Source organism: Odontomachus brunneus, unplaced genomic scaffold (assembly GCF_010583005.1).
Source record: "Odontomachus brunneus isolate Ranch 3 - 2012 unplaced genomic scaffold, Obru_v1 Obru_scaffold_073, whole genome shotgun sequence".
Lineage (NCBI taxonomy): Eukaryota > Metazoa > Arthropoda > Insecta > Hymenoptera > Formicidae > Odontomachus > Odontomachus brunneus.
Window position 1 is genome coordinate 369,537 of NW_022639523.1, and position 11,802 is coordinate 381,338.

At 40.7% G+C, this 11,802-nt stretch overlaps 1 protein-coding gene across 1 annotated transcript in view; it reads left to right on the top strand.

Moving 5' to 3' along the window:
• Nucleotides 1-11,256, top strand: part of LOC116847081 (kelch-like protein 10) — a 17,575-nt gene extending 6,319 nt beyond the window's left edge. The window contains exons 2-10 of the mRNA XM_032821691.1: nt 3,765-3,965; nt 4,557-4,894; nt 5,210-5,541; nt 5,794-5,978; nt 6,575-6,786; nt 7,588-7,923; nt 8,696-8,818; nt 9,068-9,235; nt 9,661-11,256. Coding sequence (XP_032677582.1) covers nt 3,765-3,965; nt 4,557-4,894; nt 5,210-5,541; nt 5,794-5,978; nt 6,575-6,786; nt 7,588-7,923; nt 8,696-8,818; nt 9,068-9,235; nt 9,661-9,887 — 2,122 coding nt within the window. The 3' untranslated portion in view covers nt 9,888-11,256. The remainder of the gene's footprint in view (nt 1-3,764; nt 3,966-4,556; nt 4,895-5,209; nt 5,542-5,793; nt 5,979-6,574; nt 6,787-7,587; nt 7,924-8,695; nt 8,819-9,067; nt 9,236-9,660) is intronic.
• The last annotated feature ends 546 nt before the right edge of the window (nt 11,257-11,802 follow it).

Here is an 11,802-nt window from a genome sequence, read left to right on the forward strand (position 1 = left end):
TATATATATATATATATATATATATATATATATATACAATATATATATATATATATATATATATATATATGTACTGTGTATTTACTTATCAGGATTATTTTTAAAAATGGCGAACACGATGTGGACCGATTAGAAATCCTGACTAAAAGAACTCTGATAGAAAATAACTGCAGCAAAATGCGTGTCGTGAAAGATTTAAGTAGAAACATTTTTTACACGATTTATGCTCTTTCACTCACGGAATTGAACTGCTTAGATTACTCTTCGTTTTTTTATGATAATAGTGTCGAGATCAATACAGTTACTAGTGAATATTGAATATTAAAGCGAAGAAATAATTTAGAAATGGCGTTTTTCGCGAGATCGAAGGAGCGTTTGCAATTTATCTGCTATCGTTATTTAGCCGCTCAAAAATGAAAAAAATAACTTGACTAGTTTGCGAATATTTATTAAAATTTCATTGTTTGTATCTGTGAGCTTTATGACGCTTAGTGTTGTTTCTCAGCTTATAATATAATTTTGAAAGAGTCTGTATATCACTTTTAATGGTATGCAATATTTAAAGAGATGCTGAGAGTGTCGCGCACGCATCGATGCTTATACATTCGTAGTATTCTCTTAAATATTTTACGATTTGACGAAAAGTAATCCCGACTATCCCGTTGATGTGTGAAACGGGGGATTTTATTTTTTTATTAACTTAACGCTGTACGCTCCAGTCGCTCATTTCCATTCTCGCGGGTAAACACGATTTGAAGTTTCGGCCGTTTTCAGGACATCGATGGCCTCGTTGCTCGTTAGAGGATGTGTTTTTCGCGCGTTTCGGACGATTGGTAGCCGGCGTCCGTCGTATACGCCAGTGGGAGTTTTTCGCACGTTCTCTAAGTTCGTGGCCCTGACGTTGAAAAATTTCAGTCGTACAAACCGGGCCAAGGTCGTTGTTATTATGGCACTAGGATCTCTGCCTATTGCATGAAACCTCGAAATGGCTATATTACCGATAGTTATATTACTCGAAGTTTCCCCTGATGACGCTTTTTTATTATTTCATGTATTTATTAGCTCATGTTCCAATATTCAACTACGTTTCAGCGTAGATTCATATTTCTAAAAATGTCAACACCAGATAACTTTAAAATACGAGCAAAATCTGTGTTTTGCACAGAGTGTATTCACGTTTAAATATAACTCTAGGAGTTTTATCGCTCGGAGAGAGACTGATTTTATTCGAATTTTGTGTCTCACGGAAAATATGTTAACCTGCACGCACGTTGGTTTCGCGGTTAATACTTCCAGCAGTCAGTAATTGGAATGCATACATTATCCTCATTTGCGATCATCACGGATGAAAGCGTAATATCCAACAATAGTGCGTCACGCTCTGCCGTGGACATGCATATGTGCGTGCCGTGAACATGCATATGTGCGTGCCGTGGACATGCATATGTGCGTGCAGATTACGATGGCGTATGCGTAACGTGAATTTGCGGCCGCGCGAATGCGTTTATGCGCGGACTTGCTTGTGTATCTCATAGTTCTGAAATTGAGGGCAAATTTATTACAAATTTTCGCGCGCCCGAGTATCGTTTTGTATCGGCCGCGCGATCTGCCGATTTACCACGCATTGAGTGTTTGCGCGAGAGTAATCCTAGCCGCACACGCTACTAATAAACCGATTAAAAAGCGCGCGAGTTAACTCCTGTACAAATTTATTCGTGCGTTTGACAAAAGTCGGCACCCGTTGATTCGCCGTTGCATTTAGTGTGGACATTCTCTTGATCGCCGATGTGCAAATCGTTTTATCACGGTATGGCATTCATGTTGAGTGCAAACTGTGGGGATTCCCGTAGTGGCAACACGGCGGATGAAAAAGTTGCTTAACGGGTTCTCTGTATCATTACATTACCGATTCAATTTAAAAGGGTTTCTCGGGGGAGTTTGGAAGTGTGGGCGATACTGTTTTTCAGTATGCAAAAAGCCCCACCGTGTGAGGCTGGGAAAAGCTTTCTAGGAAAGGGCTGTTACTTTTATGAGCGCGCGTGCGAATCAAAGCGAGCCAGCGAAATAATTAATCGGTAGGTGATAAAAGGATATATATAAAAAATAGACAAAAATGTATAGTCCAACGGCGATTTAAATTGTTGTTGGATATTACGCTTTCATCCATGATGACCACAAATGAAGATAATGTATGCATTCCAATTACTGACTGCTGGAAGTATTAACCGCGAAACCAACGTGCGGGCAGGTTAACATATTTTCCGTGAGACACAAAATTCGAGTAAAATCAGTTTCTCTCCGAGCGATGAAATTCCTAGAGTTATATTTAAACGTGAATACACTCTGTGCAAAACACAGATCATTTTGCTCGTATTAATTTACATTGAGGCAGCTAAGTAAGTGTCGTGGAAAAAAAACCACAATGAGATAACACGTCGTCTTTTAGATAGAGAGTAAAAGGAAAACGTGATCGTTACTTGTGGCGACAAAGAGATGAATATGAGAGACACGAATTTGTGCGATTTTCTCTCTCTCTCTCTCTCTCTCTCTCTCTCTCTCTCTCTTTGTGAAGCTCCTCGCTGATTCGTGTGTTGGAAAGGTAAGAATCTGACGAAAAAAGAACAGAATTTCATTTCCCGTAATCGATACATTATAGGCATCCGATTTGCTCCGCCGAATCTTCTAATATCTTGCTAAAAATTGTGTTTGTGCATTTTTGCTTTGTGCCTTTATCTCGTAAAACGTAAGCATATTATCAGTCAAATGGACAACACGCACAAAGAAACATTTATCCTTGAAAATCTTTTCAAAACTTTTTACTCTCTTTCGCGACACTCTCCGTCAGGCCTTTTTATGGGTCAACAGATAGAAATATCTTTTGCTTCTTACGGAAGTCTATTAAGTTACAAGGATTAAAGTTTATTTTTAGATTATTCGATTTTTCTTTTGCCACCCGATCGCAAATGGGTCAGAAATATTTTACGTGCGGAAGGGGGCAAGGATGTTATCGGGTGCAGTGAGGCGTGGTAAAGTGTTTTGCGCTTCGCAAGGAAATTCTGATAAAACAGTCGTTGGCGAGATATTCGTGGTAGCGCGACGTTGGCGCGAGTTCTTTTAAGTGTTGTTAATGCTGCGTAAATAATACGCTACTTGCAGAACATCAAATCCAAAGAAATCTTCGAGATCGCGACTAACTGTATCTGCTTCATAAATGATTACTATAATTTGTACGCTATGTCATATATTTGTCATAAATACATTCAGGAACGCGTAAAATAAATTTTCCTCTCAGAATAAACACACTTATACCATATTTCTCAAAAAAGTATAATGACAATGCTCCAAATAATTAGGGAGTCGTTTCGCTCGAAAATGCCTTCGAACACACGCTCATATTATTAAATTCCCAATCTTTAATTCCCTTTCCTTAGCATTTCTGTTCCATTAAATGTAATCTCTAAAGATTGTATGATCTTCCAATTGTGTATCGCGAATATAAGCACACATTGAATGGATACTCGACGCGATAATCTCGAGAGATCGAGAGGCGCGATCGAATCGAAGTCGGCCGGTTTTGCAGCCTTCGTCTGTCACACACGCGCGTCTCCGCGCTACTCGTGTCTGCCAAGCGAACAAATACAAGAGGGAAAAAACTGCTGAAGGCAGTTCAGGCATTGAGAAGCGGTGTAGCAGAAGAGGCGGTGGTAAGCTCGGGGCACGTGGCGAGGATCACTCGGCGACGCACCGGATGCACGTGGCCCCAGTCGCCACCTCGGTAAGGTGGACGCTGGCAGAATGAACTTTAGGAAGTCGAGTCGCAGCCGAGTGTCACGCGCCGCCACTTCCGGCGTCAGTAAAGTTCGTAGGCAGCTAAGGCGGAAGCAGTCGACGAGAATCAGGAAATGCATGTGTCTGCCGTCTAATTACGCCCTTGTGGAGTTCCCTGTGGTCTGGTCCGAGCTCAGGTCCGTAATCGCGCGCTCACGTAATTAAGGCCTTCCCGCACGCGGCGAGGATCGTTAGCTCTCTCGTGGCTGTCGGGACAATGTGTAGTTTCTAGATAAAATCGCGCGAGCTTGTGAGATGTCGCGGAAAGTGTCCGGTTCGCTCTTGGATATTCGAGACAGCTTTCCCGTATTTTCTCTTTGTTACTTTATACCTTTCAAATGTAAAATAACATCCCACAGGACGAGAAGAAAGATATGAGAGAGAGAGAGAGAGAGAGAGAGAGAGAGAGAGAGAGAGAGAGAGAGGAGAGAGAAAGGAGTTAATCAATTTATTCAAACAATTTGATATTTTTTTCTCGTATAAAATACGAAACTAGTGCAGTTTGAGCTCATTTTGCTCTCCAAGAAATTTTAAATCTATCTTCTTCCTGTTATTAAACTAAATTATCGGCACTACAAGTTATATGTCGCTTGACATTTTATTTGTATTCAGGACACTCATTTTCTATTTCTGTTTCTGGTTTTTGTATATACACACTTACGGAATGTTATATAAATCATTAATTAAGAGGTATGGCAGTAGTTTTAGAATTATAACGGTGCTTTTAGAGCTAATCAGCAGCTGTGCGACGGTGTTATAAGATGCGCAGGGGATCAAGTCTTCCGAGTCCATCGCGCCATATTATCTGCGGTGAGCCCGTATTTCAAAGCCCTTTTCACTAACAGTCTAAAAGGCGGCAAAACTGAGACCACGGAAGTAGCTATCAGTTCCGTTCCCGGCGAGATCTTCAGCCTGATCCTCGACTATGCCTACACAGGCACATGTAATGTGAACGCCGATAATGTCGAGCAATTATTACCGTTCGCCGACCAGTTCGAAGTGCTCGGAATCGTCCAGCTCTGCTGTCAGTTTTTATTGCAAGAGTTACGACCGGATAATTGCTTAGGTAAATTATTTATCAAAATCATGAGGCGAGAAACATAAAAATTGCTCAATTGTCGAATGTACGCAATGTACGCAATGATGTATATTTTTCGACAAATTACACATAATTGTAAATGCTATGTTGAAGTTAACTTAAAATTTACCTATAATCCCTATTGAATGTAATACAACAGTCTGGAAGTTAAATTTCTCAAGTTCTAAATCATCATCTTGTGTAATGTTGATCTTTGAGAGCCACTTTCAAGATCAGCTGGCTCGCATCACGTTTATCTTGGATATAATTCGCATGTCGTCGTGCGCGTTCACGTGACCGCAGGTATCTTTAAATTCGCATGCCACTACTTCTGCCGTGATCTCGAGAAACAAGGCCGGAAGTACATACATCACCACTTCAAGCAGATACTGCAGGAGAGCGCGGAATTCAAGGATCTTCTTTGCGATGAGCTGGAGACGATATTGAGCAACGACGAGCTCAACGTTAAAAATGAGGAGATTGTGTTTGAAGCCATCAAGACATGGGTCGAGAACAGGCCCGAGGAAAGACGAGTCTATTTGCCCAGGTTGCTGGAATGCATACGTTACGGCCTCATGACTCATAAGTATTTCGTTAATAACGTCGTCAGCTGGAAGCTCGTCGAGGAGGATGAAGTAAGCACGCACCTTCGTCACTGTTGATCGTCGCATTTTGCTCCGGCTTCGCTTTGGTTTGCATAACAATGAACCTAAGCACGTAGTGCATGTATATGTAGTAGCAGTGCGTCTTATAGCGGAACAATCTCATACACGTAAAATATAAGCATGCCGTTAACGACAAGCACGTCGAGTCTGTGTATCGAAAACGTTTTCATTTCCGTCGAAAGGCGATTTTAATCGCGTTCGAATCTATTCGAACGTTTCAAGGCGTGCCAAAGAGTATTGTTGCCGGTGAATGCTTATTTAACCGAACAAGACTCAAAGCAGCATGGCGGGGAGATCGATCTGAGGAATCCCCTTGCGAGGCCGCGTGTACCACACGAAATTCTCTTCGCGATCGGCGGATGGAGCGCTGGCTCGCCGACCAATTTTGTGGAGACTTACGACACGAGGTGCGCCTAACGGCAAAGTCATATCGTGTAACGGAGATTTCCATAGAAATTGAAATTTAAGACCGTCTGAAAATATTGCCACGCATATATATGAGAAAGGGAGTGAGAAAAGACAGTTTAGGCTTAGCTTAAAAAAAAACAGATATGTAAATATTTTATATATGAAGAGAGAGAGAGAGAGAGAGAGAGAGAGAGAGAGAGTAACAGATTTTTTAACAAAAATTCGTAATGTTCTTGTGTTATAAAAAAAGATATTTATAGCATTTTATTAATCACAATTTTGCGAATTATTCCACTTGGTATAAATTTGATTTAATTTTGATAAATATTGCTATTTAGAACTATTTATTGTTAAATATTATGTCTTGAAGATGGGGGTGTATTTTTTACAATTCAGCTGAAAATCTGTCACTAAAGTAAGGTCGGAAATATTAGAATAGCGTGCATAAGATCGCATTGAGAGAACCCGAGAGCATACACTGAAGTAATTTTAAAGTCACAGGAGAGATACCGACCTTGCTCGAGCTTCGAACATTGTAGATAGAACGATATTGACGCCTCCGGAATCGTGTAACGTATCGAAACGTGAACTCTAGAGCTGACAGGTGGTTTCTATCAGTGAATATGGACGTAACGCCGAGAGCTTATCACGGATTATGCACCCTGAACAATCTCATCTACATGATCGGCGGATACGACGGTAACGAACACTTCAACACAGTCCGATGTTTTAACCCGGTGACGAAAGAATGGCAAGAACGAGCTTGTATGTATCACGCCAGGTGTTACGTCAGCGTTTGTACGCATGGTGAGTTCTAGAACGTAGACGAAAATATCTTGTCAACTTGTGTGCTTGATTATTATCCTCTATTGAGATTAAGACTCCTGGTTCCACTGCTGCTGAACTTGAAATTTATCACGTCAGAAACGAGAAAACACACATGTCAAAAATACTTGCGTATCATTTTCAAATAGATATTTATATGAAAGAATACTTTAGATTGTTTAAGTATACTTGTAAAATGCTCCGAAAACTATTATTTTCCTTTAGAGTAAATAGTTTTAAAATTAACGTGACGTGCAGCCTTCCTCTTTAATTTATCATTCTTCGTGATTTGACCAAATTAACTTTAAAGCTATTTATTGTGATTATCAAGGGAAAAGAATAGTTGTTGAAATATTTTACAAATATGCTCAAGCGGTCTGAAGTGTTGTTTCATTCAAATATCTTTTTATTTGGAAATAGAATTTCTGGCATGTGTTTTCTCTTTTCTGACCTCATTGATACAGGGTCTCACAGCAGCAGAACCAGAATCCTTAAAAAACATCCTAATATTGGCGTTAACGTGCGCAAATGTTAACATTTATTTCTATAGACTGGTCTTTAAGAGAAAAACAAAAAGATTTGTCCTCTCTCTTTCTCTGAAAGAAGCTAGGAAGATTTATTTCTGTAAAAGCTCGAGGAAGGATTCATTCTCCTCTTGCTCACCCTTCGTTCCTGTCTCAGGAAACTCACGTCGCATTCTCTTCGCGCGTTTAACCAAGATTATTTGTCTCGTCCGTTGCGCTATTGTCTATTTAACGCGCGTTCCCCGGACGATCGTTTAAGGCGGCAAGATTTACGCGCTTGGCGGATTCAACGGTCACGTGAGAACGAACACCGGTGAACGATATGAACCGCAGAAAAATCAGTGGGAGATGATTCCACCCATGCACCGACAACGATCAGACGCCAGCGCGGCTGCGCTCCACGACAAGATCTACATCGTCGGCGGCTTCAACGGCCTGGAGGTCCTCAACTCGGTCGAGGTCTTCGACGTGGAAACCAATCAATGGAGCAACCTCAACTTGATGATCAGTCCGCGATCCGGCGTCTCCCTCGTTGCGTTTCGCGACAGTCTCTACGCCTTCGGTGGGTTCAGCGGTGTCATGAGATTGAATTCCGGTTAGTACGGTTTGTTAGGGCTTAGTGCTTGGCATTTTTGAGCAATTCTTAATAATTTCGAGATCGAACTTTCAATTTTTCGGATTTCTCGGGCCTGAATGTCAAACTATACGAATTATTTGATCATATAACTTGTTCGAATATTCTAAGCTAACCTGAACTATCCCTTATCCGAAATCGTACGAAAAACTTTGACATTTTTTTACGACAATCTTAAAATATTGACTTCGCTTATTAACATTAGAATGCTCAGTGGACGATGTACAATTTTAACAGTCTGTTACAAGTGGAATGATAAAGTTACATTTTAATGATATTTCTATCCTGATAGATTATTGGAAAAACTATGTAGTTTATGTTAATGCTTATTAATTTATATAAGTTATTATTTTAAGCATAAACGTGCGTGCATACTTAATTATTAAAATCAAGCTTATGTAGGTGTATCATCTCATAGGATCACATTTGCGTTAGTAATTAATTAGTCATGTTCAAGGCAGTTTCGCGGAGCCCCGTGTGCATTTGTCAAGATTTAGCTTACAGTGAAATGTTTATCCAAGCAAATAGTAGCGATAGAAATAGTCTGTCCCGTTCTAACCACGCCGGTTACGTAATATCGTTTATGAGTTACCACGACAGTCGTAAACGTACTTTCTCTCTCTGTACCTGTGCGACTGCACGGTAAATATTTCCTGTACGAGTGTTTGAAATGGCAGACGCTTCGCGTACCGAAGAGCACCATTCGAAAAATACATATATATTTATTTTGCAGGGGAGCGCTACACTCCAAACCATTCCGACCAATGGCACGAAGTGTCGGAGATGTTTAGTCCACGCAGCAATTTCGCCACGGCGATACTCGACGATATGATTTTTGTCATTGGCGGTTACGACGGTATTTCTGAAAAATTATTGTCACTTCGATTTATAAACGAAACGCAACCTGGATATTATCGCGTTTAATAAATTTCCGGTAAATTTTCCAATAATACGTAAATTTCGGCCTGGACGATTTGCACAGTTTGCGATAAGATTCAGGGTGGAGTTCTATTTATTAGGAAACGTCCGGAGAGCCGGCATTAGATCTGTAGATGTGTGCATATATTTCGGGATCCAATACAATGCGTGCATGTGTGCATTTCAGGATCCAGTACAATCGCGTATGTCGAATGCTACGATGCGGATTACAACGAATGGTACGACGCATCCCCTATGAATCTCAATCGTAGCGCTGTCAGTGCCTGCGTGATATCCGGCTTAGCTAATGCGCGCGAGTATTCCTATCTGGGCAAAGCTCGGGATCTTGGTCAAGGTCGGTGTAACATACAAACAACACGGCGGTTTTTGTCGCGGATCTCAAAGGAGATGATTAAACCTCCGACCAACATACGCTCCCGGCGCCTTTATACATATTTACGATACACGTAACCGCACTTGATTCATAAGTCACTCTTTCTCCCTGGAAATTTTCGCGACGCGTACCAGTATGTCTAATCCGATTGCGAAGCACGCTCGAACGCTTCGTCAGTTATCGTAAAAGTGCCATGTGACTGCGTTAAAATATATTCGAGTCGAAATTCTTATCTCGATAAACTCTGTGGAAAAGCGCGTGGAAAATACACGGAAGACCATTTATTCGGAATTTTCTTGACGCGCCGTGTTCGTGACGCGCGACTTTTCACCTTTTCCGTACGAGAAGAGTCTTGACGGATTAAATATGCCGAGGTGACCTTTCAGGGCAGGCAACGTCAAAGAGTCAGGAGAAATCTGGTCAATCTGACGAGGTTTCTGCCGAGACCAACGTTATAATTGTGGATGAGGACGGGCAGATCAACGTAAGAGAGTTGATGGGCCCTACAGACGGTATGGCCGGCGGTATCGGAAATGTCTACAACGAGGACAACGATAACGACCAGGAGGTGATGCAGGACGAGCCGCTGTATGTTGTGCAAGAGTTCGATTAAACGTCGTTGGGGAAATTGAAGCATCGATCGACAAACATCGTGTCACTTTGCGGATTTTTGTGGACGCTGTTAGATAAGAAAACTTTGTACATTTGATTGAGGGGACAATCGATCTCAGAAATAGTAAATTAATATTGTAGTTGCTTTATCGAAAAACTTTCAAACGAATATACTTTTTTAGTAACACCTACAAATTTTTGAGAGAACACGATGTTGTCTTCAGTCAATTGACAATTCAATCGTCCGTGGAAAGATGCCGAAAATCGACGTTACGCAAGCACTCAAAAAGAGAAATGGATTCTTACTTTCCGCGGACAGAAAAAGCTTGAGCGTGTTTAATTGTTACATTGTTGTCAACAGTCAGGATAGGCTTCTTAAATCGTACAGCGAAGTCCCATTTGCTCGCGTGGAAACTGCGAGGAAACGACTCGCTGAGGGGAGAAAAAATAGCAGGTCCGCGGGTTGAATTAGAATTACGCGTTAGCGTGTTTTCGCAAGTTGTTTCCGCGTCTCTCGCGATTAACCGCAACACGGAAATTTTAATTGGCGCCAATTAATCTCGCGCGAATTAACTTTAACCGTTATTTTAGAAAGTATATTATTTTCTTTTTTACATCGATTTTTTTTCTTTTTTTATGAATTTACTTTCGAGCCGTGAAATTTGTAAAAGGATAAGAATTATACGCGCGCGATCGAACGTAATGCGCGATATGCACACGTGTGATATATGCAGACACGTACAGATTATTTTAGACTTGACAAAACCGGCGGGCGACTTTTATGCGCTGTGAACAATTATTTACACTTTTTGACGACGAGAGAAATGGCTAGGTGCGCGATATTTTACACCCGTGGCTAAGGCGATGTGTTATTTTTTATGGAGTTTCCCGTTTCTCTGCATGTATACACCAATATACACACATACACACCTATATATCTATACACACACGTATCTCAATGTCGACTTCCATTGAAGATATATCATGTGACCTTGTCATTTCAATCAAATTAAATCGGCCTCTTTATTCCAATATCTCGCCTCTTTATTGCGTCCTCAGCTGTAAGTACATCACGGCATAAACAATTTGACGTCTCGATCACGGTTTATCGATTATGCCTGTCGGGGGAATATTCTTTTTCAGTATTGGTGAATAACAATGATGTGGTGGCTTGAGATTTTTTATTAATCTATCTCTCATATATGTATATATGTAGATTTATTCATCTCTTACTCATCTTTTATACGTACTTATATATTATGTATAGTGTACACATTGTTACTTCTTCATTGGTGTTTCTCTTGTAACGACGACTGCGTCTCCTGTTAAATCCCGTTTGCAATACAGTTATGTTACGTACAGTCTCTCTTTCTCTCTTTCTCTCTCGCTCTTTTTCTCTCTCTTTCTTTCTCTCTCTCTCTCATTCTCTCGTAAGTGGCTCAATCGACGATCATGTAATATCGTTATTTAGTCGTACCCGGCTGTACGCGGTGTGCTCGATAGTGACGACGTAATTGGAATACGATAGCGAATTCTCCTTTTCCGAGTGTCGATGAAAGTTTCAATGCGTCGAGGTGGGAAAAGGAAGTCGTGGCCGGACTGGCAGTCTCTCAGACCCTCGACGCTCAACTTTCGTTCAGAGTCGTCTTTACGATTGCGACAATCGTCCTAGATTATGATTCTTTCATCTCTTTTATCATTATTATGATTATTATTATCATTATCATTATTATTATTATTAATATTATTATTATTAATATAGAGAAGAAGATAAGGACACGAGAGATAGGATGAGAAGTTGAGAAAGCGAATTCTTTGACTTCTCATTTAGATAAATATTAATATTTCGAATTTGTAATTTGCATTTAAATCGGTGGAGTGTTACTTATCGAGGACGCTTGGCGTCCTCAAATAGT